General features: G+C 37.2%; 7 protein-coding genes across 13 annotated transcripts in view; 4 read left to right on the top strand and 3 right to left on the bottom strand.

Moving 5' to 3' along the window:
• The window catches only part of LOC100116464, a 30,028-nt gene extending 23,297 nt beyond the window's left edge, over window positions 1-6,731 (bottom strand). The window contains exon 1 of the mRNA XM_031922649.2: window positions 6,486-6,731. Coding sequence (XP_031778509.1) covers window positions 6,486-6,574 — 89 coding nt within the window. The 5' untranslated portion in view covers window positions 6,575-6,731. The remainder of the gene's footprint in view (window positions 1-6,485) is intronic.
• On the top strand, window positions 1,058-2,686 carry LOC103316398. The gene has a single exon (XM_008209885.3). The coding sequence runs from the start codon at window positions 1,215-1,217 to the stop codon at window positions 2,457-2,459; it is 1,245 nt and encodes a 414-aa protein (XP_008208107.1). The 5' UTR covers window positions 1,058-1,214; the 3' UTR covers window positions 2,460-2,686.
• LOC103316375 lies at window positions 3,790-5,739 on the top strand. The gene has a single exon (XM_008209751.4). The coding sequence runs from the start codon at window positions 4,050-4,052 to the stop codon at window positions 5,292-5,294; it is 1,245 nt and encodes a 414-aa protein (XP_008207973.1). The 5' UTR covers window positions 3,790-4,049; the 3' UTR covers window positions 5,295-5,739.
• A 57-nt stretch (window positions 6,732-6,788) lies between the features above and the next one.
• On the top strand, window positions 6,789-9,305 carry LOC100114704 (pre-mRNA-splicing factor CWC25 homolog). The gene is made up of 5 exons (XM_001601506.6): window positions 6,789-7,235; window positions 7,312-7,651; window positions 7,721-7,881; window positions 7,948-8,648; window positions 8,732-9,305. The coding sequence occupies exons 1-5, from the start codon at window positions 7,218-7,220 to the stop codon at window positions 8,844-8,846; spliced, it is 1,335 nt and encodes a 444-aa protein (XP_001601556.1). The 5' UTR covers window positions 6,789-7,217; the 3' UTR covers window positions 8,847-9,305.
• Window positions 8,844-14,518, bottom strand: LOC100116818 (probable phosphorylase b kinase regulatory subunit beta). 4 transcript variants are annotated; one of them, XR_004344584.1, is made up of 20 exons: window positions 14,144-14,321; window positions 13,927-14,048; window positions 13,705-13,840; window positions 13,436-13,643; window positions 13,010-13,366; window positions 12,743-12,940; window positions 12,537-12,675; window positions 12,196-12,470; window positions 12,028-12,042; window positions 11,346-11,576; window positions 11,086-11,273; window positions 10,908-11,023; window positions 10,694-10,836; window positions 10,349-10,624; window positions 10,085-10,287; window positions 9,886-9,992; window positions 9,667-9,804; window positions 9,348-9,588; window positions 9,163-9,270; window positions 8,850-9,087 (listed from the first exon to the last, which is right to left on the bottom strand). XR_004344584.1 is itself a non-coding variant. In XM_008209750.4 (19 exons), the coding sequence occupies exons 1-19, from the start codon at window positions 14,185-14,187 to the stop codon at window positions 8,911-8,913; spliced, it is 3,315 nt and encodes a 1,104-aa protein (XP_008207972.1). In that variant the 5' UTR covers window positions 14,188-14,321; the 3' UTR covers window positions 8,844-8,910. The 4 variants fall into 4 exon arrangements, 2 of the variants coding, with proteins under 2 accessions (XP_008207972.1, XP_001601216.1); XM_008209750.4 differs by lacking the exon at window positions 9,886-9,992 and having other exon boundaries at window positions 8,844-9,087; XR_004344585.1 differs by lacking the exon at window positions 12,028-12,042 and having other exon boundaries at window positions 14,144-14,518.
• Window positions 14,309-18,730, top strand: LOC100116846 (golgin subfamily A member 2). Its single transcript, XM_001601187.6, has 13 exons — window positions 14,309-14,582; window positions 14,687-14,936; window positions 15,012-15,098; window positions 15,173-15,646; window positions 15,732-15,927; window positions 16,000-16,165; window positions 16,253-16,583; window positions 16,663-16,875; window positions 16,945-17,130; window positions 17,208-17,459; window positions 17,537-17,894; window positions 17,979-18,203; window positions 18,291-18,730. The coding sequence occupies exons 2-13, from the start codon at window positions 14,901-14,903 to the stop codon at window positions 18,449-18,451; spliced, it is 2,685 nt and encodes an 894-aa protein (XP_001601237.1). The 5' UTR covers window positions 14,309-14,582; window positions 14,687-14,900; the 3' UTR covers window positions 18,452-18,730.
• Window positions 18,731-18,908: 178 nt separating this feature from the next.
• LOC100679653 (serine-rich adhesin for platelets) lies at window positions 18,909-25,436 on the bottom strand. 4 transcript variants are annotated; one of them, XM_016981881.3, is made up of 11 exons: window positions 25,133-25,436; window positions 24,633-24,932; window positions 24,310-24,546; window positions 23,965-24,230; window positions 23,639-23,885; window positions 23,340-23,552; window positions 21,723-23,262; window positions 21,387-21,623; window positions 20,620-21,308; window positions 20,422-20,543; window positions 18,909-20,344 (listed from the first exon to the last, which is right to left on the bottom strand). In XM_016981881.3, the coding sequence occupies exons 1-11, from the start codon at window positions 25,256-25,258 to the stop codon at window positions 19,231-19,233; spliced, it is 5,091 nt and encodes a 1,696-aa protein (XP_016837370.1). In that variant the 5' UTR covers window positions 25,259-25,436; the 3' UTR covers window positions 18,909-19,230. The 4 variants fall into 4 exon arrangements, with proteins under 4 accessions (XP_016837370.1, XP_016837371.1, XP_016837369.1 ...); XM_016981882.3 differs by having other exon boundaries at window positions 21,387-21,675; window positions 21,796-23,262; XM_016981880.3 differs by having other exon boundaries at window positions 21,387-21,982; window positions 22,082-23,262.
• Between the last annotated feature and the right edge of the window lie 526 nt (window positions 25,437-25,962).

Here is a 25,962-nt window from a genome sequence, read left to right as displayed (position 1 = left end):
TCAAATATTCTCACACTTGGTTCATTGCTCTTTGCTACTCACTTTGCACTCGTTTAGCACTTGACGCTCCGTACTCGCTCAATCACTGCTTGTTCGCGCATACTATATAGGCCTGATTCAATATATTCCATTCAAAGAAATCCCAACAAATAGGAATTACTTAATTATTTTACATTAAGTGTACTTGATAGTCCTTTAGACGTGTTCAAGTAGCAAAAAAAGTTTACTTTAGAATATTTAAATCATTCAATTAAGTAATTTTGAAACTGTTCCAAAAATCTTGAGATTCAAATAAAAGAAAATTTGCATCATCAGTAACAACTTTGCGCATGAATAATAATCGGCGAGGAATACAAGAAGCTCGTTTTTATTTTTCTTCGAATTTTTTTGCTATTCATAGTTTTAAACTACTGGGAATCATTTTTAAAAAACTCCTTACGCAGCTTTAGATCCTTCTTTACGTAAATTTAACAATGAAATTCGCGCCTTCATGAATAAACTGCCGAAGAAATTACAAACGGTATTATGACTCCGTCTCAATGCTATTCGTTTCATGAAAACGCGCATTTAGTATTTTTAAAGTTCTTGAAAAGGCATTATCGCAGAGAGTAAAAAATAAGATGATTTTGTTTGCTATCGTCGGCGTAAGAGTGTGTTTTTAGAATAAGCCAAAAATAATCAGACACTCCTATCTTATAAATCACCTGTCAACGATAAAGATTCGACTTTATTTAATTTATTTTCTTGCGACAATTAGGCGTATCTCTAATTAACGATCAATTTAGATGATAAAATAATGATTTCAATAAATCATTTATTAATTAAGTATATAATATTCTTTTTATAAAGTAGTTATGACATGTAATAGACTATTGAATAGTCTCAATGTTCATTTGTCTAAGAAATCACAATTGCAATGGCTGTAATTTAAGTAACGAACGTTAAAAGCGATTGCGATCAAGGCACTAAAATATTCAAGTTCTTCCTTATTTGCTGTTCCGCCATTTTTCAAATTTATAGGTAGTCACGCAAGAGCAATATAACTGACCAGCAACAACACGGTCGGCTTTAGTACGAAAGGAGTACGCGAGCCTTCAAGACTGCTATTGACATTTCGTAGGAAAGAATTTTCCAACTCTTCACTTCAGCAAGACAGACAAGACAAGTCGCTTTTCTGACATTTCTCGACACAGAAAGCATCCAACACAGGAAATATGCCCAGCCCCAGCGATATCAAATCAAACGTCATCACTTCCGACCACGTAAGGACGATCGTCAACAGGGCGTTCGGCGATCGCACCGAGATCGTCGATTACCAGATTCTCCCGTATTCCAACTACGCGATCGGTTTCTTGGGCTCTCACAAGAACCTGGAGGTCACCGTGCAGCGTGTCAATGCCACCGATCGGGAGAAACGCAATTTCTTCGCGAAAGCCGTGCCACAAGAGTCAGTGCGTCAGACCACCTTCATCAGACAGCGCAGAGTCTTCAACCAGGAAGCCGATTTCTACAACGAGATGATGCCTCTGCTGCTGGACTCTTACGAGGGCGAGCCCTGGGCACCGAAGTGTTATCTGGCCAACGAGGACTTTGTCGTGCTGGAGGACATCAGAGGCAAGGGCTACAGGATGTGCGAGAACAAGATCCTCACTGCCGATCACTTGAGATCGGCCGCCAGAGCGCTCGCCCGTATGCACGCCTGCTCGGTCCTGGCTGAGAAAAAACTGGGCAAGTCCTTGAAGGACGTTTGCCCAAAAGCTTGCGTCGAGCAGATTTTCAACCAGAATACCAAGGATCGTGGCCTCTTCGATCTGATGATAGAGCTGATCGAGAAGATCGCGCGAGAACACGGTCGCGATCCGGCAATGATCGCCGCAGCTTTCGAAAAGGCCTACAACAAGATCGGTAATCCTAGAGAGATAAACCAGGTGATATCGCACACGGACACTTGGCCCAACAACTTCATGTTCAACTTGGACGATCCGTCCAAGTGTGTTATACTGGACTTCCAATTGGTGAGATACGGTAACCGTATGTGGGACGTCGCTCAGCTAATCTACTTCAGCACGACTCGTGAGATCAGAGACAAGGGAGACGTTCAGCACTACGTGGTCAAGGCCTACCACGAAGAGTTCAACGAGGTGATTAGAAGACACGATGATGGCCTGCAATTGCCCAGTTTGAGCGATACTCTGGACGAGTACGAGGATGCCAGACTGCTTGGATTCTTCAGTGCTTTGTTTTACTTTCCCTTCTTGTTGGTGGGTAGCGAAGAGTATCTGCGTCTTAAGGACAATCCCGAGGACAGTTACAACATGTACATACTCAGATTGAACAACGACTCGGTGCTGAAGTATATGAAGAAGAACAAGGAGTACGCTCGCAGGATCACCGAGACGGCTTTGGAGTTGACCGACTACTGCAAGAAGTTGTTTCCGAAAAAAAGCAACGGTGCCTAAGGCTATATTAAACTGTCTTATTCTCGAATATCGCCAGTAATCGACATGTCTCAGTAACTGTAGGTATACTTTAAAGGAAAAATATTATGTTATCATTAACATATAGTTATTCAAATTTTAGATATAAGTATACAGATTGTTTTTGCAAAAAGGAATTGTGTATTGAATATTGAATCAGAGTTTTAAAAAATCGTCATTTAATAAACAGATTGGAAAATATTTCAAAACTTGACTATTGATTGATAGAAAGCACTTGTATTGATACTGATATGTCTGTCGCGTGTTAGCATTGGTTATAGGAATATGTACACAGTCATTGTCATTTTCACGGTCAAGGTTCAGGTGATTAATCGAGCAACATCAGACCGGTCATTACTATACTCACGCTCTCGTACGAATATCGCGGAATCGCTTGATGCTCGCAAGGTGTAATCGAAAACTCCATTTCAGCGAGAACATATTTTTTTCTGTGAAAACGTGACGTAAGGGCATAAACTCGAAATCATAATGACTTTGCTTTTTAACGCTGAAGGAATGAATTCGTATAAGCATGAGACAAGAAGAAGCTTCATTGAAACCATTGAAGCACTTTGTTTTTTTTTTTGTTTTTTTTTCACAAATGTAAGAAGTTGATCGTCGCGAAAAGCCTTGACGTGGGAAAGTAGGAAGCGAGGCCGAAGTATTTTACTTTACTGACAGAAATAAACGTCTCTCGCTGGGCTCTTACAATGGCGAGATGATCGAGTTAGATAACTGCGATGCCGCGTTAAAGCTAATTCTCCGAGAAACAATTTATGGTAGATCCGTTAATGATGAATTACGCAAGACTATGCATTCTTTTGCAATGGTATTGGTACACTTTAATTGCGAATGCGAATTGTGTAACGATTTTTCTTGGCTATTTTGCAAGAAAACATTGTGGATTGTTCGAATCTACATCGTGGGAGAGAACATTTCTTGTAACTAATAACAACACGAAGAAAAAACGTGTTATCTCTTCGACGTTCGCTCTATACTAAGTTCAAATTAAAGCTGCAGTTAACAATGTTTCTTATCAGCAAATGATTTTCGCAGACACGTGGCGATCGGTTTGAGTCAAGTATTTTATTGCGCACAAAGTGGTAAGCGGCGCTGAGCAAGCGCGATCACGGAAAGCCTATAAAGGAAAAATGATATTTTTTCAATTAAATCTACAAATACAAGCAAAACTTGTACGCAAGTCAATCATTTTTTAGCTAAATTAGCAGCGATCGAGTACAGAGGAATTCTCGCGTCGAGTCAGGAAGACCAAACAATTTCTCCTCTCTTTTTCTCTCTCCGGCATCGGCGCGAGCCTATAATACCGCAGCTCATTGACGACTGTGCGCCGGAAAGTTTCTCGCGTAACGTTCCTTATAAGCCTCCGCCAGTTGGCCTCTTGAATCAGTCGTTCGCCAGGTCCACTCGCGAGCGAATCTTAACAGCTCTACTCCCCCTCTGCGTACTGTAAATTCGCGCGTGCGGCAACATCGCTTCCCACACCGTCCATTCGTCAGCTATTATACGAAATTTATAAACGAAAGACACGGGAGAGTGTAGGAAAGAGAGTAAATGAGAGAGGAAATGTTAAGTTCCGAGGAAATCGCTGGCATAGCAAGGCGAGCCTTCGACGGCGAGAACGTCGAGGTCGTGGAGCACCAAATGAGTTCGCACTCGAAGAGCAGGGTCGGCTTTCTGGGCGAGCATCAGGACCTTCGGATCACGGTCAGGCGTGACAAGGCCGCCGGACTCGAGAGCCTCAACCTGTTCGTCAAGGCCGTGCCACAGGCCTCCGAGCAGCAGTCCAAGTTCATCCGGGAGCGCGGGATCTTCAAGCAAGAGGCCCAGTACTTCAACAAGCTGCTGCCGCTGCTCCGCGAGTCGTACGCCGGCCAAGACTGGTGTCCCAAGTGCTTCCTGGCCAGCGACAAGCTCCTCGTGCTGGAGGACATGCGCGAGCGAGGCTTCGCCATGCTCGCCGACAAGATCCTGGACGGCGAGCATCTCGAGGCGGCCTTGAGGGCCCAGGCACGGCTCCACGCGGCTTCCCTCCTGGCCCAGGCGAAGCTGGGCAACTCCCCGGCAGAGGTCTACCCGGAGGCTTGCGTCGAGCAGATCTACAACGAAGCGCTACTGAAGAAGAACCGGGTGCTGCTCTACGCCGACCTGGCCGAGCAGGTGGCCCAGCGGCTGGGCCGCGACCACCGGCGCCTCCTCTCGGGCTTGATGCTCGGCTTCGACAGGCTCTACCGGCAGAAGGATTACCCGAGCAAGCTCAGCCCCGTCTTCTCCCACGGCGACTGCTGGCCCAACAACTACCTCTTCGACCGGAGCCAGCCACTCCGAGCCCGCCTCGTCGACTTCCAGCTGACTCGCAACGCGCCCCGCATGTTCGACGTCGCTCACCTGACCTACCTCGGCACGACCTCGGACATCAGGAGGCGAGAACTGAGGAGAGCCATCGAGGGCTACCACGAGGAGCTGTGCGACGCTCTGGAGAGGAACAACCCCGAGTTGGAGCGACCCAGCCTGGCGGATCTGCTGGAGGAGTACGAGGACATGAAGCTGAGCGCCTTGTTCACCGGGGTCATGTACTACCCCATCATACTGCAGAGCAAGAAGGAGCTGGAGAAGTACAGGGACGACCCGGAGCTTCTCTACAACAGGATAATGCTGCGGGACAACAATCGCTACGTGATGGAGCTGTACGACCGGGACAACGAGTTCGCCAGCAGAATTAACGAAATCGTGAGCGAGCTGATCGACTACTGCGAGGAGCACAACATTCCCATCGGCGAACAAGAGAACGAAGTGTAGTATAGGGAAGAAAGATTTGTAATCGTTTATCTCTTTGTGTGTAGGAAAGATTGTGTAACCCTAGTGGAAAACAAAAAAATTTAATAAATTGTGATAAAATATAAGAAAATGTAACAAATCGTGCCAATTTGTACGTTCTGGTTGGATTTCGGGCCTTTTTTACGTTTTATTACAACTTATTATACAAATCCATTGATCCAGGACTTCGTGGGGCTCTCTTCTTTGAAACGTCAATTATGTAACAATACGTAAAAACGTATAACAAAATGTAAAAAAATTGTCTGTTACATTTTATTATAAAATGAATAATTAAAAAAATACATTGACTATATTAGAATGTAAAAGAAAGTTAACAAATCTGAAATCTTACATTTTTTTAAGAATTAAAGAGTAATATTTTTTGCTACTTTAATTATTAATATATTCGTCGTTTCGCCAATTTTAACTATACTTTTTCACTTTGGTTTCTTTCGCTGCGTGCACAGACGATGAGTGATCGAGTCACGCAGACGCTTTTTAATTTTATATGACGATCGAGGGAACAGGAAATGTCTGCGTTATAGAGAATCGTGTGTAAAAACATTATTCGTGCGGAGTTTTTGCAATTATGATGGAACGATAAGTTACGGTAAACTTGAAAGCCTCCTTAATTTAAACAAAAAAAAAAATTTTTTCTCCAATCTCAACGCGAATAACCATCAGCAATTACTTATATTGCCAGTCGTGTATCGTATTCATTTGCATAACATACATAATAATCAGTATGTATTGGCAAGCATACGTGTATACTGTTCGATCATTTGCGAAAACTACACATGAAGATATATATATATATATATATATACACATCAATGCAAATTTGTTTGCGATTAGATAATTTTATTCGATAATATATTATAATATCTAACGAAGCTGTGAAAAGGTGCTAAGAAAACTTTCTTGTGCAATCAACGACAAAAATAAATTACAGAAGAAATGGTCTCTTAAACGAAAAATTTAATGGGTTCTGATATTATATAGAGAAGGCGATTATCTACTACACATGCTATAATAATTCAATTAAAATTTATGACATTAGGGTAAACTGCACTTTCGCAATAAGATACAGAAAACGTTTCAATGCACACGATCTTTCACGTGCATAAAAATTATGAAAACCGTCATTTTCACAATATTATTTTAAATGCTTACCTTTTAATCTGGTAAGTTATATACAGCATCCGATGTGACACAACTGTTTTCTTGATTTTTGTTCTTGGCGATTTATAACGTTTGAGCATCAGTCACATAAGAATTCAGCATTTTAAGACCTTCATCAGCGCCCGCCAAGATAGGACTTTCTTCCATTCAGCCGTCGATATTTTATCTATCCTGTCACTTAAAAATGATCCTGCACTATAGATGATAAATAATTCAGCGTTGATAACCGGTTATACAAGTATCATCAAACGACCAAAAACATGAGGGTCCGGACGCCCGACGCGCAGGTTAGGTAGCCGATCTCTTCTCTTCTACCGGCGCCGCTAATAACAACGTAATTATAATAATCCCAGCTGACAGATCTCAGGGGTGGCGAGTTGGCGATGCTCGACTGCCGCCAGAGGACACTACTGATGCTCTGTAAAAGCAACGAAGATAGACCTTATTATCTTCGTTGCGTTGATGGTAAAAGTATCAGCTGATTCGCGTCGAAACGAAGTAGAGGTTAGGTACCAAGTCAACAGACGAAGGTCATGTTTGCTCCGAGCTCCAAATCCATCTTCCATATATATCCATCTTCCTCCTAACGTAGTGTTTTGAGGCACCTTGGACTCTCAGACGGTTTTACTCCGATTTCCGAAAGTTTATGATATATATATATATATATATATATATATATATATATTTTTTTTTGTTGTATATATTGTAAATAAACTCTTCAAAATGGGTGGAGGAGATTTGGTAAGTAAAGTGTACACTTTTCTATAAAGAAAAAGCTCGACTATTTATTACTGATGTCAATTTTTTAATCCTGTAGAATTTGAAAAAATCGTGGCATCCATCCACTATGAAAAATATGGAAAAAGTTTGGAAAGCCGAGCAAGAGGACAAGCAAGAAAAGAAACGAATAGCGGAGTTGAAGCGGGAAATAGCAATGGAAAGAGACAGAGAAGAAATGAAAGCTTTCGCGATGGAACAGGGGGCCATAGAAAAGAAAGAAGATAAAAAATTAGATTGGATGTACAAAGGGCCGCATGAAAATGTAAACAGAGAAGATTACTTGCTGGGTCGTCCAATTGACAAACAATTTGAGCAGATGGCTCAAGCTGAAAAAAACACTGAGCAGTCACAGTCAGCAAAAAATCACGTTGAGCATGGTTTGTATTAATTATTATTCTATTTTGTTCAATTGAATGTATTTGTAACGTTTACTCATGTTATTCTAGAGTGCATACCGCCATCCTTGAGGTTCTTTTCTGGCAACGAGCAAGTTGATTTAGCAAGAAAACTCCAAGAAGATCCTCTGTATGCCATTAAAAAAAAGGAAATGGAAACTCGTGCTCAACTACTCAAAAATCCAGTAAAGCTAAAGCAGCTGCGTCAATTGGTAAGTTATTTGATAATAACGAAATCTTGCAAATAAATTTGCTCTAAAATTTTATTTATTTTACAGCTTGAACAGCAAACAAAAGATGACAAGGGTCAAGAGAAAAAGAAGAAGAAGAAGAGGAAGAAGTCTGCTAGTGAAGATGAAAGTGATCTGGATGGAAAGTTGGATGACATATTAGCAGCTAAGTATAAGAAATTAAAAGGCCGTATTAATGAAGAAGACTTAATAAAGTCTGTGAAGAAACGCAAAGAGAAAAAAAGCAAGAAAGCAAAGAAAAGGAAAAGAAAATATAGCAGCAAAAGTGATTCGAGTCAAGACAGTGACAGTGACAGCAGTGAATCTGAAAGTAGTTCAGATGAAGCCACAAAACGCAAGTCAAAAAAGAAAAAGCAGAGAGACTATGAATATAATAGTGATGTCAAACACAAAAAGAAAAGTCATGATGATAAAAATAGTGACATAGAATATAAATTAAAACATTTTGGCTTGATGAAAGCAGATGGTACAAAAATACACACAACCAACAAATCATACAGATCATCAGAGAAAAATAAAAGTGAGAAACAAACCGTAAAAACAGAACAAAAATGGTTGCCTCCTAAAAAGCAAAAACTCACAGAGGAGGAAAAGGAGCGACGAAGACAAGAAATGATGTCTAATGCATCTTGGCGAGACAAAGAGCGAGAAAAAAATGTTAAAAAATATGAAGAGCAAGAAAAAAAGGAATCTATTAAGGAGAAATCCTTTGACAAAGATTTTGCTCAGTAAGTTCATGCAAAGATTCGTGTAATCATCTTTAAATGCTATGCATTTGTATGTTAATTCATGTAATATACTTTTATTCCAGAAAACACTTAGCTATGGCAGCCGATAAGGAAACTGTGGCATCAAGAATCAAATCAAACATAAATAATATTCAAAGGTTAAAACATTCCATGGACAAAAATTTTGCAAGAAGATAGCAATGAACAATCTCAAAACGATTTATTTATATTAAAATACATTTTTACAACAACTTTAAATCTTTCACGTGATCTTGCACATTTCATTTGTTTCTAAGGCATCATGGGTATCGGAAATATTAGTGACGCAATCCCCTGTCAGTACATTATTGACAATGGCCCTAGCGAGAAAACTCGTTGTTACAGAATAGCTGGCAGAGAAAAATGGTGTCATATCATTTGTTTTTTCTAAATTGTGATCCTGAAAATATAATATTTGCTTTTACGATCAAAGTTATTACTTAAAAAAAAAAAAAAGAAAAAAAGTTTGATTTACCTTACAAAACATAACAAAAGCATCGTCGACTAATTTATTTAAATCTAATTGTCTTTGGAAAGTCAGCTCAGGATTTCTCAACAGAATTGTTGATACGATGTTCAAAAGCTAAAAGTAATGAATTACCATAAGTTACATGACAATTATGCGTTTTTATTGAAATTAAATCTAGATTTATATTATACCTCGACAACTATTTGACGATATTCTGGAACATGTATATGATGAAGTATAGATTCAACAAGAAGTGCAAAAGTAAGCTCAGATCTTGTCATGCTTGATAAAGTCGGCTGTTGTGGCACATCTCTTCCATTAACACAAATACCACCTGGGCATCTCTCCAGTACTTCCCAAACTTGATTATAAAAATGAGCCGGTACACGACAAAGACTGCCTTCGATCCTTCTTCTTCCAAGTATGGATAAGCTAAATTTCAAAAGATGATACAAAATATTACTGGACCTATGTCGGCATTGAGTTTATTGATTTACAAGAGTAACTTACTCTTCATCAGCTGCCCATTCTTTGACTGTAAGAACCTTTATGAGAAGTTGTCTAACTTCATAGGGGCTATAATTTTCAATCGGCTTCAAAGTTTTTCCAAATATTTGCAAGTATAATTTCATTGCTTCCAAAACCCATCTGTAAAGAATTAAAGAATTTTGTAAACGATTTTTTCGGAAAAGCGTATGTTAAGTATTTGAAAAAATACTTTGAATTTACTTTAAGAACTTTTTGATTTTTCAATCGAGTAAATTGGACATCATATATAGGATAAGGCTGGATTAATAGAGACAAACTATTTTTTCTCCAATAGTTGCAGTCCCAATCTAATTATATCCATTTACATGACAAATTAAAAGTTATTTTGTCAAGACACTGTACTTAATTACTTTCATAAAAGAGCTATATGATTTCTTACCCAATTCGAATTTTCAATATACCCTTGAACATTTCTGGATTTGTACCAATTAGTCTACCACAATATAACAACACTTCCTGCTGCAGTACAGCCTGTACCACATTATGGGGTTGAATTGTCGAGTACATTACAGACTGAATTTCAGCAGGTGTCATGGGTTTATCGAAAACTGTTTCTTGGTGTCCTATAACACCAACCGTGATCTGTACAAAAATTATTTTATCAGTCAACTGTTTAGAATGAAAAAATTTTATGTATACTTGCCTGTTTGCCTTTGACAAGAACACCCGTGATGAAAGGACTAATACTGTCGACAGTATGATTTAATAAACTGCTACAATAACGCACAGCCATCCAATACCGCAAACTACCAGCTTGTTGATACAAGGACCTCAGAATTTCTCCGACTGTCGTACCGTTAATTTCGTAATTTTCACCTTCTCGTTGTAAAATTATACCATACAGTTGGCATTTTGCATACAAACCGGCCGTATTTCTGAGTGTTTGCAATATATTAGGAGTAGATTCACTTTTGAAACTCTAAAAGTTTTATATTGCAATTATATCACTAAAGATGTTGTAAGAATCAAACTAAATGTTATAACTCACTGAATAATCTTTAATATCTTCATCGTAAGACAGAGCTTTTGGCACATCTGTCAAACTTTGATAACCGATATAATCATGCTCCAATTGCTTAAATTGATTTAAATCCAGATCTGTTTCCATTGTACTTATGAAATCCAAATGTTCTGTTGACATGAGAAATATATAAGCACTAAGTTTTTATAAAATCTGATAGTCAATAGCTTAAAATGCATACCTATACAAGATGATGATATTAAATTTTGAAGTCTTCCAATTCTTACTTTTGTTCCATCGCAATATCCTTTTTTTAACATGGCGAAAAGATCCAGCATTTCTTTGAATTGGGGATCCCTATAATAATGGTAATAATAACAGAAACAGTGACAATTTTAAAATTCTGCATTTTATTCTACCTCATATGCTCTTCTCGAATCAGAAGACAAACGGTAGGTCTTCCTGATAGTCTCCAGTATTTTCCCACAAACTGCAGCTCTGTCTTTATGTCATCAATGAGTAGGGCCATATCACGGTATAAATAAAACTCTGATACCTCAAAGATAAGAGGATAACATAAAACAGTCATACCACACACTCGGTATATCTGCAAAATTTATGCAAATTTTCATTACATTTCAATAGATTGATTGATTAAAAAATTGACCAAAAATGTTACCTTGCTTGTACCCAGAGAACCAATAGGCCTTGCAGGTCGGCCTTCAAGATTTAACTTACTATTGACACCTAGACATTGATAAACTTTGACCAGTTGAGTGGACGAAAGAATTTGTACTGGTTCAACTTCATGAGGCGTTTGAGTTTGAATGCCATAAGTAGCCATCATAGCTTGCAGTCTCATAGATTCGGCAATTAATACGATTTGTACTACAAGATCAGTATGTGTGCCCTATAAAAAAAATTGATATAGCATAAAATTTAAGTTGAATTTCATTTAATCTGCAATTCTGATAAACATGCTTCTTCACAATGCATATAGCAGCTTTTAAGCATTAAGTACTTAAAATAATCTGTCAAATATTTCTATGTGCATACATTTTGAAAAGCCAATTGAGTCTACAATTAAAAAAAGCAGCGAGAAAAAAAAATAAAGAGTAAAGATACACGCAAAAACATGCAATTTTTAATCAATTAATTTGTTTCCCTGAAGAGGACTTCTATTATTGCCTACAAATTTTGATTAAATTTTGAAAACAAATAACTTTTTGCAATCCAGATTATTTTAAATCTAGTATCAAGTTATAAATGTGATAAAAGCCTGTCTGTGCTTTGATTAATACACCACGAGTGCTTTCCACATATAGATTTACAACAGGCAATATTGATTATACGCTACTTACACAGCTGGGCTTTGCCTGTATAAAACGCAAGAAAAAATTGGTTACTTAATAAATTATAATTTTCATGATTTGTGAACTCTGTTGCTACTACATGATAAATCAGTACGTTTTACTATAATAACAATATGTAAAATGTTTTGGTTTATTTATTTTTTTGTCTAACATTACCTGAAAAGCTGAGTACCGTCCGGCTTTTCTTGGCCTGTTGTACGATGGTAAATATCGACGAATGGGATCTAATTCATTGATGTGCAATAAACTGGCAGTCAGTAATTGTGCAATGACAAACATTGCTTGATTCCATAGATAAATAGGCGCCGACTCGTCCCCTCCTCTGTGTCCTCTTCCAATATCACTGGGAACTTTCAATGTGCTTCCTGGTTCATTTTTCTCAGCTTCAATGCTGTCCTCCGGAACATAGTAGTACATTGGTATTACAGGATCTAAAAATCATTTTGCAATTGATTGATTGACCAGCTGATCGCTTTGTAAGCAAATGTATTATTTACCTCCATGAGAATCTTTGGATAATCTAGCTTTAAGCAAATTTTGATATTCTTCTACTTGTTCAGGTAATGTATTAAAAACTCCATCTATGATCATAAAAATATAAAACAGTGGCCATTCACATTCTATACTATCAAATTCCTGGAAATAATAAAGTAAACTCATAAATAATAATCACTTCTAAAAATCAGTATGTATATACACTTACTTTGATTTCACCAGACTCGTAATATCGTTTTTGTGGATTCTCCAGTACTGTTTTAAAGCCATCCCTGCCAAATCGTTTAAAACCATAAGTACCCTTTAGTCTTCTTAATATGTTGGCTTTTGTTTCATTGTACAATACTTCTTCGTGAGTGGAAAAAGCAGGAAATGAAATTGTTGGAAGTAGCGCTGCATCTACACTCTGGAATATTAATTATAGTTAATGCTAATTGATTTAAGTGATGTAGCTAAATAACAAAAAAGATTGTACTTTAGAGCTAGATTCCCTTGGAAGCATTGTTTCAAAAATACTACGATTACGATTGTGAGCATCTATGTCAACATATATGACAGACCAGGATGCACCTTTTTCTCCAAAAAGATTACATCCGTTGATGGCTTCAAGAGCACTTTTTGCCATACCAATAGAACTAGCGTGAATTTCTGGTGTACCATCATTGTAACGACTACCTCTCTCCCACATTCCATAATCAGGTGTTCGATAAGCTCTTTCAACGTAATAAACTAGATTCTGAACAAAAGCTACTTCGTCTTGTGTATATATTATTTGTAGCCCGGATGATATCATTTGTACCAGGAAAATTAGGTACAAAGATACAACATCAATCTATAAAAATAATTATCAAGTTCGGCATACAAAATTAATTATTATGGGTATGTATGGCTTTTTGGTTACTTGTAAATGATTGTAGTCTTCATCTTTGAAAATTTCATCTCCCGTATCTAAGTGAAACTTGCAATGCAAAGCAAAGCGGTTGGATTGATTTTTCTTAAATAATTCTACCCTGGAAGACTGCTTCATCCAACATTCTAAAATTCCTCTCATACACTTGATAGCTGACTGACCAAGCTCATATGATTTACCACGATCATCATCTATTCTCCTGTAACGTTGAGCAAAGTTAGTCCAAGTTGATTTAAATATGATAATTTATTTGTAAATACCTGTAGGCTTGATATAAACTCCATACTGCAGCTGCACAGTATATACTTTCTCTGACACTTCCTACTGTTTTGTCTGTAGATATTTGAGGAAAAAGACCTGTTATACAACTCTGATAATGAAGAATTTGTCTCTTGACTGTAAAATATGCAAATTATCAAGTAAATTATTTACCATAAAGTATATTAATTAGTGGCAAATTTGTCTAGTTCTATAAATCTCACCAATCCCATAGTAGATGTCAAGTTGTCTGACAGTGTCTTCATAATTGGATATTTTTAAAAACATATCAATGTCAAAGTCAATAACACTTCCTTGCCTGGCATTTCTAAACTGAGGTATATTCCTGAAATATTCAAGTGGGTATGATGGTATTACTTATCAGTGGGTGCAGATTTTTATCCGTTAAGATAAAATTAGATTTGGCATCTAAAAACAAACCTCATAGATCCAATAGGATTACCAGCTGTAATTGCAGCTGCCATGTCGTTAAACTATTTTTATTTTTCAAAATTATCAATATTTATTTACGCGGAAGCTCGCCATTTATATGATGATCAAAGGTGACATTAACAAAGTTCAAAGCATGAAATATAGTAGAGGATGTTTTTATTTATAAACATTGGCAGTGGTGTCACATAGTCACATATTATATACTCCCCAATCTGGCAACACTGTGACTGCGATATATAGTCACTTTTGTGCGGGAATATTCAAAAGGAAATTTATTTAAATCAAATTTCATTTTATAAAAAAATCTTCATTACTTTTGACTCAATAATAAAATAACAATTGAAGCGATTCTCTACGCGCTTAGGTTATAAAATATTTGGCAACGCTTTCATCGGATGCGGTATTATGCAATGCAACACAAACAAGTGTAATAACTATTAGCGGTATACATGTACACACACACACACACATATATATATATATATATATATATATATATATATACATATATATATATATATATATATATAGGTGACAGGTGGGATAGCGACTCAAATAATCAACTGCTGAAGTGGCACTTGCAGTGGCATGCAGATGGAAAGACGAGACATAACCTACACACACTGACACTGCTGTCAAATGTTTGATACTATTTTTATGAAAACAGAATGTAAATAAATGTTGCTGCTTTCAATTAACTTTTCAAAATTTTGACTACCATTGTTTGAAGTGAAATACTTGAAAAATGGACAAGGAAAAGCTGTCAGCAGCTAGAAAAAGAGTAAAGTATTGTTGCTTAATTATAACAATTACTGCACATCATGATGTCATTTAATTTGCTTTATATGCTTTGCAGCTTAAAGAATTTCAACGTAATAGGAAAGGACAAACTCAGAAAAATGCCAAAGAAATCACTGATCAGCAAAATCAAAACTATGAGAGGGTATGATTTTTAGTAATGATATTCATCTGAAAATTAATTGGTGAAAAATTTTTTATTTTATCATTTCTATGTAGAAAACGTCTTTGGATAGTAGTTCACCTGACACTCATCATAATGCAAGTAGTGAAGTGGAAACAAGAAACATGAGCGAATGCCCTACTTCAAGTAATGAAGAACTTTTTCATCATTCACATATAAATCAACAACAAGAACACCCATCGGTAAATGGTATAACAGAAAATATGTCATCACACAATAACTTCATAGTAGGTGATAGTAGTAATAATGGCAACTCTATCATATCTTCTGAAGCTCCAATTGAAATTATAAATCAAAACAATAAAACCATTAATACATCTAGTTCACTTCAAAAAGAACACCTTTTGCAAATGGCAAATGCAGTTGCTGATGTATTAGTCGATGAGCAAAGCTTAGATGAAACAGCACTCAATAACTGTGATTTGGAACAAAGAAATCAATTTCTAACTTGCTGTTTAGAAGAACAAAAAAAAATTATCAATGAGCTAAATATGCAAATTGGTCAGAGTGTAAGTATTGCTATTTAAAATAAGTTGAATAGTTTTTCCTGGCAATCTTTTCATTAATTTTTGAAACACAATAACATGATTACAGAATAGCCGATTATCAGAATTAGAAGCAATTGTCAGTACTAAAAATGCTGAATTTGAAAGCAGACTTATAAGAGAAGTGAACCCTTTAAAAGAGCAAGTACAATTGGATGCTCAAACTATTGGTATTCTTGTTGGGGAAAAAGCTGAACTAACTGCTATCAATTCTCAATGTCAAGCAACAATCAAGCAAAAAACAGGTATAAATATTATCTTTGATACCCGTTAAAACTTTTCAATGATTATTTGATTTTTGTTTCATTGGATCATAGAGGAGGTAGTTGAATTGACTGGTAAATTGAAAACTTCACATCAGCGTGTGACAGAATTGGAAAGAGAACTGACAACCTTAAAAAATACCATGCAAGAATTTGCACAGTCTTATCAAAATCTACAAAAAAATTATGAAGAACTTGAAGCAAAATCAAACAAACTGATGTATGTATGCATTGCTCTAGATATATGTATATATTTTTGCTAAAAACAAAATACCTTTAAGATTTACGTTATTTTATATTTTTGTAGGAAGGATAATGAAGACTTTGAACTAGAAACATCAGAATTACGTCAAAAACTCAATTATAAAAATACTGAAGTAACAACTTTGAATCAGGAATTACAAGAGAAAATAGCACTGTTATCTTTGAGTGAGCTTAGAATGCAACAGTTATCAAACTCGCCACAAGAAATGAATTCACTAGAAACGCAGCATCATGCAACCAAAATGCTTGAGCAACAGTTGTCTCAGATGAAGGAAGCACTTGAAAATGTAAATGGAGAAAAAGATGAAGTCAGCAAAAAGTATCAAAGTTATGTACAACAGTTGGATGAACAACATAATAAACTCTTAGCAGAGGTAAGTCAACTTTAAATAAAATACATTACTTGGTAATACATTGATTCATGTACTCTGATTATTTTTCCGTTTATAACAGCTAGAGTCATCTAAAAAAACTATTGCTGATTCCGAAATTCGGGAGCAAAGTTATATACAAAGATTGTCTGAATTAGAACAACAGCTTCAAAGAGAAAAAACCAAATCGGTGCCTGAAATAGAAGACCAATCTGAAAAAATAGAAATGTTGACTAAAAGTATGGATAATCTGGTTTTGGAGCAAGAAAATTTCCAATCATTATTGAATGAAAAGGTATGATAATGCTGACTATGTAAATTATGAAAACTCAAAATCTACAATTATTTTGTTGAATACTCCTAGGATAACGAAATAGAATCTCTCAGAAGAGAATTAAAAGAGCTTCAAGATATTAGAGAGCAAAGTGTGGAAGCATCTAAATTGGCCAAGGCTCTACAAGGTGAGCAGCTTGGCGCTTCTCGCGCTGTATCACAAAATCAGCAACTAAAGACTCAACTCGATGAAATGCACGATGCTTTTATTGCTCTCGTATGTAATGATTTCGATTATAAGTGATTTAACTAACTTTCCGTGATCTTCACAAAAATTAAACTTGTGATTTCCAGAGCAATACAAAACTCGATTTAACGGAACAATTACAAGCCGAACGTACAATTGGCAAAAAATTGAATGCCCAACTTAACATCGTTGAACAACAATTAGACGAATTAAAAGAGGAGTTGGACAAAAAAGAGGCTGCCCTGGTTGAGTTTGAAAAAGAGAAGCTGCATGCAGCACAAATAGAAGATCAAATTCAACATTATCAAGCTCAATCACACAGTGCTAATACACTACAGGAAGAGCTTCGAAAAGCTTTGGTAAGCAAAATTTATGGTATATCGATAATGAGGCCTTGATTTTAAAAATAATGTGTTGCATTAAAAACTATTTATAGATTACGGTTGACAATTTGAAAAAGGAAAATCAACTGTTGCAATCAAAGCTTAATCCAATCTCGCAAAATGTCATTAAGCCAGATGCAATAGGAGCTGATGATACTACTGATAGAACTGCTATCAACTGTAATAGTGAAGACAAGCCTCAAGACGGTACCACCACTATTATGGATGGCGATACTTCAAAAGCACTAACTGTGATATCCGAAAATAATGCTATAGTCAATATTCCAGAAGCGTTTGAAAAACTTGAAAGTCGATTTAAAGAAACAATGGAGAAACTCGCTGAGGTTACAGATGAAAAACAAAGACTTGAACACCTTGTTTTACAATTGCAAGGAGAAACGGAAACAATAGGTAATTAAAATTTACGACTGACTTTAATTTAATCACGAAATTCACTAATGTATTATCGAAGTAATAATTAATATATTTCTTCAGGGGAGTACGTCACTTTGTATCAGAAACAGCGTGCAATTCTTCAAGAGAAAGCCAAAGAGAAAGAAAAAACGTTTCAACAATTATTAGAGCAGCGTAATCAACTACAGGAGCAATTGCATAAATTAAAATTACTTGTGGCTGGTTTATTGAAATCTAAAAATTCCAACACAGTCGTATCAACGGCAACTATAGCTGAAGAGGGTATGATACTCTCCGATAATATAGGTAATGTCACAAATTTCAAGTAGATTTCCTTCGAAGAACACTTAATAAATAAGATGATGCAATAATTTATTGCTTTTTTCTCAATAGAAAACGAGAGTAATGGCGAGGTATTGACGCATGAAAAAGATCAAACTACTTCTCAGATCCTAGATCTTTTGACGGAAATTAAAGACTGCAGCGATGTATGTATTACGGAACCAAATTTTCATCCATGCCCATGGTGTTCTGGTAAACTAATAACTGTCTAGCGACCAGCAAAAATCAAGTGCTATACTAACATTTATATCAACTTTGTTATTAAATGTATTATAAGAATCTTGTATGAAAACGCCAGAAGTATTGTAATAATTGTATATAGGCGCAGAAAATTTAAACTTTTCCCGTTTTCTTGTTTTATAATTTACTTCATTTTTGAGTGTATAATATTGCATTTCTGCACGATTGATAAATGTAACAGCAAATGCATAAGAACCTTATTATGAAACGAATATTCTCGATATATACATATATGTAGTTGAAAACTATAATATTTCCATTGTTTATTATAAATAATATATTTATCATAAATTTTAATAGCTTTGTATAAACCAATAATGTTAGTAAACATTCTGATATATTTTAGCTACTGTGATATCCATTATTTTTTATCCATGTGCACCACCGAACACGAATTGGAAGAGTACTACGTGACTTAGTGATAAAATATGCTTTAAAATAGTATAAAATTTATTTTCGAGTACAACGATTTTTTACAAATCATGCTCATAACAACTATTTTGTACAAAAATCATCAATTTTACCTAGTCTCTTAAACATAAAAAGTTCAGTCTGTATGCATTTAAATTACTTCAACCACATTTAAATTAATAGAAAAATAATCAATAGTTAATACAATACAAACAGCTTTTTTTCTGCAATAATGTGCGCTGTGTAAACTTAGCTGAATGCTTAAGATAAAACAGCATTAGCACAATACTGAGCTCATGGATTTTTTTAACTTTTAGTCCTTACCGTATTATAATTATTATCAAATTTGTTTATTAGAAAAAGATATGTTAGGAATGGTCATGTCCGCACTTTGATTTTGAACAACGATGTTCAGCTCTGACGAGAAACTACCAAGAGTCGATGAGGTTCTTTCCGAATTCGAGTTGGAAAACCGATTCGGCGTTGATGTTCTACCCTTCACAAGTACTGATCTCTCTGTGCTCTTATTCGCATGCTTTATTGATATCGATGAAACGTCGCTAATCTCTGGCAGATCGTGCGCAGTAACTTCTTGTTGCTTTTTCACAGGAGATACGAGCCTCGTAGCCGTATTAACAGGAGTGACATCCGAACTGGAAGAGGACCCAAGAGCACTAGCCTCGCGAGTTTTCTTCAATGTCGAGACAGCCCAGCTAAGACCCCACTTTTTGAAAGCCAACTCCATCTCTTCAAGAGAAGAGGGACATTTAAACAGATTAAGATCCGATGAAGGACTGGTTGTTATTTCGGAGACACCAGATATGCCAGAGAAGCTTGCGGAGCTTGATGAAGCTATTAGAGCATTCTCCTCTTCTTTTTGCTTCTCTAAACTAGACTTCTGCAAACAAAGCGTTGCAGACTTAGCAGATTTATTTTCCTCGTACAATTCACTAATCACGAGTTGATCAATATTCTCGTCAGGAAGTGACTGTAATTCGGAAATTTGACTGACTCGAAAATCAAAATTTCCATCTGTGTTGTCTTGACTCTGCTGCAAATGTTCGATGTGTACGTCTGGCAAAGTACACATAGAGTCGGATGATGAATTATTCTTGGCCTCATCTTTTATTGAACTCTTCTTATCCAAAGCCTTGCTACATTTTTCTACAGACTGTCTGGGTGACTTGTCGCTGGACTTATTTGACACATTTAATTGGGGCGATCGGTGAGCCGGCAGAGGAGCCACATGTACCGACGGCTTGTTTTTAGGTTCTCTTGCATCTGACTTTTTCGTTGGCGATGAAATCTCCGATGGACCTGGCCCTCCGGCAGACAACTTTCTCCGAGCCCTATTTGAGGGACTTCTAGTGCTAAGCTGACTTTTGTTGACTGTTTCTGGTGTATCAAACTCAACTATGGTAGATAGTTCGTGTGCAGGAGAAAGGATTTCAGGCCTATCAAATGATAATGATTTGAATACATTTGTTCAATTTCGACCAAATTAGTAAATGATTAAGTAGCGCTTATTTACCTGTATGGTCCGCTTATCAAGGTAACAGGTGGTCTTCCTCTGCCATTAGAAGATCCCTTAGCCAGAGACCGCGGAATTTTTGGTATACCAGCGAGCAGAGGGACGAAATCGTTATCACAAACCTATTAATGATAAAATAGATTTTTTTTAAAATGTTAACATTCATTTGACAATAATACTCAAAAATGTAACACGTACCTCGGAATTTCCCTCTTGATTTTTATCATCAGACTGGCCATCAACTGCGAAATTACGATTTGACTCGCCTGAATCCTTCACAGGTGCTTGACTTGATTTCAAAAAGGAATCATCAGAATCTTTCAAGCTATCAGCGGGTACAGACTTATTTATGCTTTTACTTTGCTCAAGTATCTCGTTCTGCAGCATCTCGACCATATGTTCGCCCTGATCAGGAGCTTCTTTCACCGTGCTAGACATCACCGTGGTCATCGCCTTGCTAGTACGTCTACCATTGAACGCGCTTCCCGAGGCTTGATTGCTTATGAACCGATCAAGTCGAATGTTCACTCGCTCGTTATTCAAAATTCTAGGCTTGCCAGAGGTTGACGCTGTTTCTGGGCATCTCTTTGGCTGCTCCACAGCCTCTGTAAGACTCTCACTTGGAGTAGTATTTCTAGAAAGGTCCATGCTTATTGACGGCGATTTCTCAATGTTTCTGAAGGGTATCGGGAGATGAGGTAAATCGAGACCCTCGCCCGAGATGAGCTTCTGTGATTCCAATAGAGTTTTCTTCAGTTGAGCATGAATGGATTGGACATTTCTTACCAATAAGCTCGCGTTGCCATTGTCGACCGATGTCTGAGAATGTCGGAGCGTCTGACTTGAGGGATGAACTGCCGTGTCTTCGTTTGTCACTGTGGATAGTTCTAAATCAATTAGGAATTAATTTGTGTATTCATAGATAATATTTAACATTCATTTCATGTGATAAAAGAAAAAATTACCCTTCTGTTCGTTGCGCACTTTTTCAATCAAATCCGTCAATGAAGCGATGCGTTCTGTACACACGTTCTGTAAATCCTCGTACTTTTTCAGTACCTCGGGGCAGTGCTTCAACGCGTAATCCTGAGTGTCCTCTATTTTGTCATGGAACAGCTTACACTCCGGATTCTTACACGTGCACGGATGCATCTGCCTCATCTGTCTTGATGGCCTCGTACTCGTTGCCCGGTCTCTGGACACTGAGCAACTCGTTTTGGCACTCTTGATAACGCTACCCTGGCTCGACTTTGCCTGCATATTGGCCAAGGATATGAATTTCAAACTTTTGTTTACTTTACCATTTCGGGGTATATTTGACGGTATCATCGTTGTACGCGGCGAAGGCGTTTCGGGTGAGGAAACAGGGCTCACTTCTGACATCTTTCGTTTGATCGTTTCGTTGGCCGAGGAGTCGAGCAACTCTAGAATAGACGTGCTGCTGCTCATAGCATTGAGCAGTGCACCAGCGACAGCCGTTGGAGGACTTGCATAGGTAGTCGAGGTATCCGAGTGGTCTTGCAGCTGACTGATCATGCGACTGGTCGCCGTCGCGCGAAACCTGGAATAGGATTTGCCGTTGCCAGAATCGGAAAAAGAATTGAACTGCGAGCTCTCAGTACTAGAGTCTATCGAAACCTGTGTGATCTGGGTTCGATACCTCTTTTCTTCGGTCTTGGTGCCGCACTTTTCCGAGCGTTTGGCAGGACGCGATTGCGGTAGAGTTGCCTTGGGACTCGACTGTTGAGAAGGTGGTGCTGACGTCGAGTGCTTTTTGGACGGTGACGTTACTCTACTGCCTGGCAAGGACTGTGACTTTTTGGAATCCGTTGATTGTTTTGATGCATTTCTTCGCTCTGGTTTTAATACAGTAATCTTTTTTGTACATGGGTCAATGAGAACACTCGCTACTTCAATGGCACCCATGCCGCTGCTCTGCTCGAAAGAAATTTTCACCGGCATCTTCGTAGCTGAATGTTTAAACGATTTAGAAGACGAAACTTTCGAAGTATCTTTCAAGATGTTCATATTGTTCTCTTTTGATTTGACTACAGTTACGTCTCTTTTACTGACGTCTATCACCAAGTCGGTGGCGGTAGAGGAATCACTGCTGCAGATGCTACTACTAGAATTTCCATTTTCAGGAGTTACAATTGTAACAGCTGGTTCTAAGGGATAGCTCAGAACTTGATTTGGAGTCTGATCATTGCTTAGTTCAACCTGTACTTCCTGATCTCGAGTGACCATCGTGCTTTTATCGGCTGATTTTGGTGAATCTTTCGAAGTTAGATTACTCTCGGGAGTTTTCTTATTTCTCGGCATTTTGCAGGTGTATTTACGGACAGGTTTAGCAGCTTCATCACAGCTGGACATGTTAATTACTTGAATTTCAGGCGCTGGAATTAATTTTGATGTATTTTGTGCCACTCTTTCTTGACTGGTTGAAGTTGACGTTTGATTAAAAAGAGACTTTAAACTTGCGTTAAAAATATCGTCCGGTAAATTGGCTCCGTATTCTTGCAAAAGACTTCTTTTTAACTTTTCAATTTTTATCAACAATTCGGAAATTTTTCTTTTGCGCGTAAAATCATTGTCATCTTCGGAATAACTTTCCTCTTGCTCTTTTCTATCAGGACGACACGGCTCTTTCCATGCAGTTGCCGGCGTAGTATTGGAATGTATGTAGTCGTGAGGTGTAAGAGTTATAGATCTTTCAATTATCTCGTTAGTATTCTCTGGTTCACGCGACGTACGAAGAATATTTTCGAAAGCTCGATCCATCTTTTTCTGGTGCTTTTTAAGATTTTCTTTATTTTTAGATGGTGCAGGTACCTGTTGATTCTTTTGGAATTAAAAGGCAAAATTTGAATAAAATTATGAAATTAAGAAATAGATTTTTGTACTGATTATTTACTTACAGCAGCGTCTGAAGCTTGAGTTGCTCTAAGTCTTCTTTCTTCTTTAGCAAGTTGATCAAGTTGTTTCATGAGAGCTTGGTAATCTCGTCTGGCTTTTTCTCGAAGCAAGGCGTCTTGACTTCTTTGTTTTGAACATTCCTTTTGATTAGCAAGAACTTCAGATTCATTTTTTTCCAATTGAATAATATCTTGAGCCATTTCGTCAGCGGTTGGCTAATTAATAAATGTAGTAAAATAAACTCAGTTAAGATAAGAGATTCCGTTTTTTAACACAAAAAATAATTAGATACACTACAAACCTTATTCTTAATATTTAATCTTTCTACTAAACCAGAAGGTCTTTCACATATTTTTTGATGCCGCGTATTATGGTCATATACACTAACTTTACTCGAAATGGGAGATTTAACATGTCTAGGCGTTTTTCTAACCGCGGTAACTTTCGAAGTGTTGTCGGAAAAATAAGAAGAATCTTCGCTTATAGAGGAGGATGATCTAGAAGTACTACTTACTTCAGAAGAACCATCCTCATAGTGTTCTGTATACCTGATAAAAAAATGTTTACTAAATGAGAATTTTGGTTACTTAAGCATAATGTTTCAATACTCAGAATATTTTTTTTTACCTGAGGAGTCTTTCTGGTTTATTAGAAACTGTGCTTGTAACAGGCACCGTTCTACGGGGTTCATTGTCATCAGATTCACATATGCTACCTCTACTTAATTCTTGTATTGCATTTGAAACTGTTTTAGGATCCTTGCTTAATTTACTTGGACTATTAGGTTTAGTTTTTGTAGTAAAAAGTGTTGCTGTAGTTGGTGTCTGTTCAGTACGTTCATTATTCACGGATACAGATATATGAGGAGGTGTTTTTGTATGACTCGAGGGTACCTTTAGAAACGAGTTTTTTAGTACAATTTAAGAACTTTTAGAATCTCAAGTCTATAACATTAGATTTTTTTTAACTAACCTTGGAGTGTTTTGGTGTTTTTTTGATGGGTGTTTTCTTTGAGACTAGACACTTTGCTTTTTTTTGTATGGATGTAGACGTTGTGGGTTTCGTAATATTTTCATTGTCCAAAGAATCAGATGAACCATTCACTGGGTAGGATTTTTGTGGTAGATGAGACACCATTTGTGAACGTTGATTTTCTAAGTTTCTAACTTTGGCTAACCTCTCTTTCTGTTTACTTTTTGGACTTGCTACCTGCACATTTTTCAGTAAGTACTTCTAGATTAATAGAATGCAAAAATTTATTTAGAAAAATGCTTAACATAAGTAATGTCAATTACTTTGTACGTTTCTTGCAACTGCTGCAAAGCACTAGCTCCTCTTTCCCTTGCCACTGCTTGATTCCTCTGTTCTTCTGCTTTTTTCAAACTTTCTGTATCCGGCTGACGAGCTGCATTTTCATGAGCGTAACCAATATTTTCCAGATCGTGGTATCTTTTTTGAATTTCTAACAACCTTCTTTCATGCTCCCTTCTCATCTGCGTATTTCCATTTTTCTCAAGACGGTCAAGTTGCTCTTGCTCTATTTGTCTCGTTCGCTCGAGTATCTTTTTTGCAAGGGCTCTCGACTGTTCGTTTACCTAATGATGAGAATGACGAGAATAATAAGAAGTTCGAAATTACAGTAGACGTTTTGGAGCAGAATACGCGGAGGCATTCACTCGAGAACTCGTTCACAGCACAATCAAGTGAGCTAAGCTTAAACTAGTGTTAAATCAATCGCAAACTTGGACTTTTTAAGTCAGAAATCTGAAAATAATAAAGTTTGCGCTGTAATCACCTGTTCCAATCGTAACCTCTTCCGATGCTCCCTCTCGCTTTTGCGCATTTTCTCGAAATCCGAGAGAGCCATTTTACCCCGACGTATGCTGATTGGGTTCCCGGTAACCGTCACGTTGATAGACATCTTTTACGAGCTACACTTACGCGTTTACATTATTTAAATAACAATTTAAGAGGCGATTGATTGGAATAAGTAAACATTCGAGTCGAAAACACACTGCACTGACACGAAATCTAGCAACGGCCATTTCAAAAACTAACCAATCGCGCTTAGGCGCATTCGCATATCCGCCATATTTCATGTCACGACGCTGCGATTGGTCGCCGCGGCGGCGGTAAAATTAGGCGGGAAATTTGAATGTGCTCTATGCAGTCTAATGTATATGAAGGGGACAAAGGGAAAAGGGATTCGTTGAAAGAAATTCGAACGAGAATGTATTCTATGTAACATTATACTTATATATTTATCATATGCATATGTATACGTAATAATTAATAAAATATAATGTTTATAATGTTAATCGTAAGTCTACAATATATTATTATCTCGCTTCTTAGCATCGCCATTGTCGTCGTGTTTTGTCATATATTTATTTTTCTTTCTCTCGTTACAATCGTCATTTTGCTTATAGTAATCAAGTGATCATGTGCGTGTGTGTGGGGGGGGGGGCGGGGAGAGGGGGTAGAATGCAAACGTATTACAAGCCGGAATACAACGCAAGTCGAACGCATATATGTGTATTCAATGTTCCTCTTTTATTACATGTGACTCGAATGTCGAAGTTATCTATTTTTATACTATGTTTTCGGCTGCATGTCTGTGTGTAA

The sequence above is a fragment of the Nasonia vitripennis genome, chromosome 2 (assembly GCF_009193385.2).
Source record: "Nasonia vitripennis strain AsymCx chromosome 2, Nvit_psr_1.1, whole genome shotgun sequence".
Lineage (NCBI taxonomy): Eukaryota > Metazoa > Arthropoda > Insecta > Hymenoptera > Pteromalidae > Nasonia > Nasonia vitripennis.
This window is presented reverse-complemented; position numbering and strand designations above follow the sequence as displayed.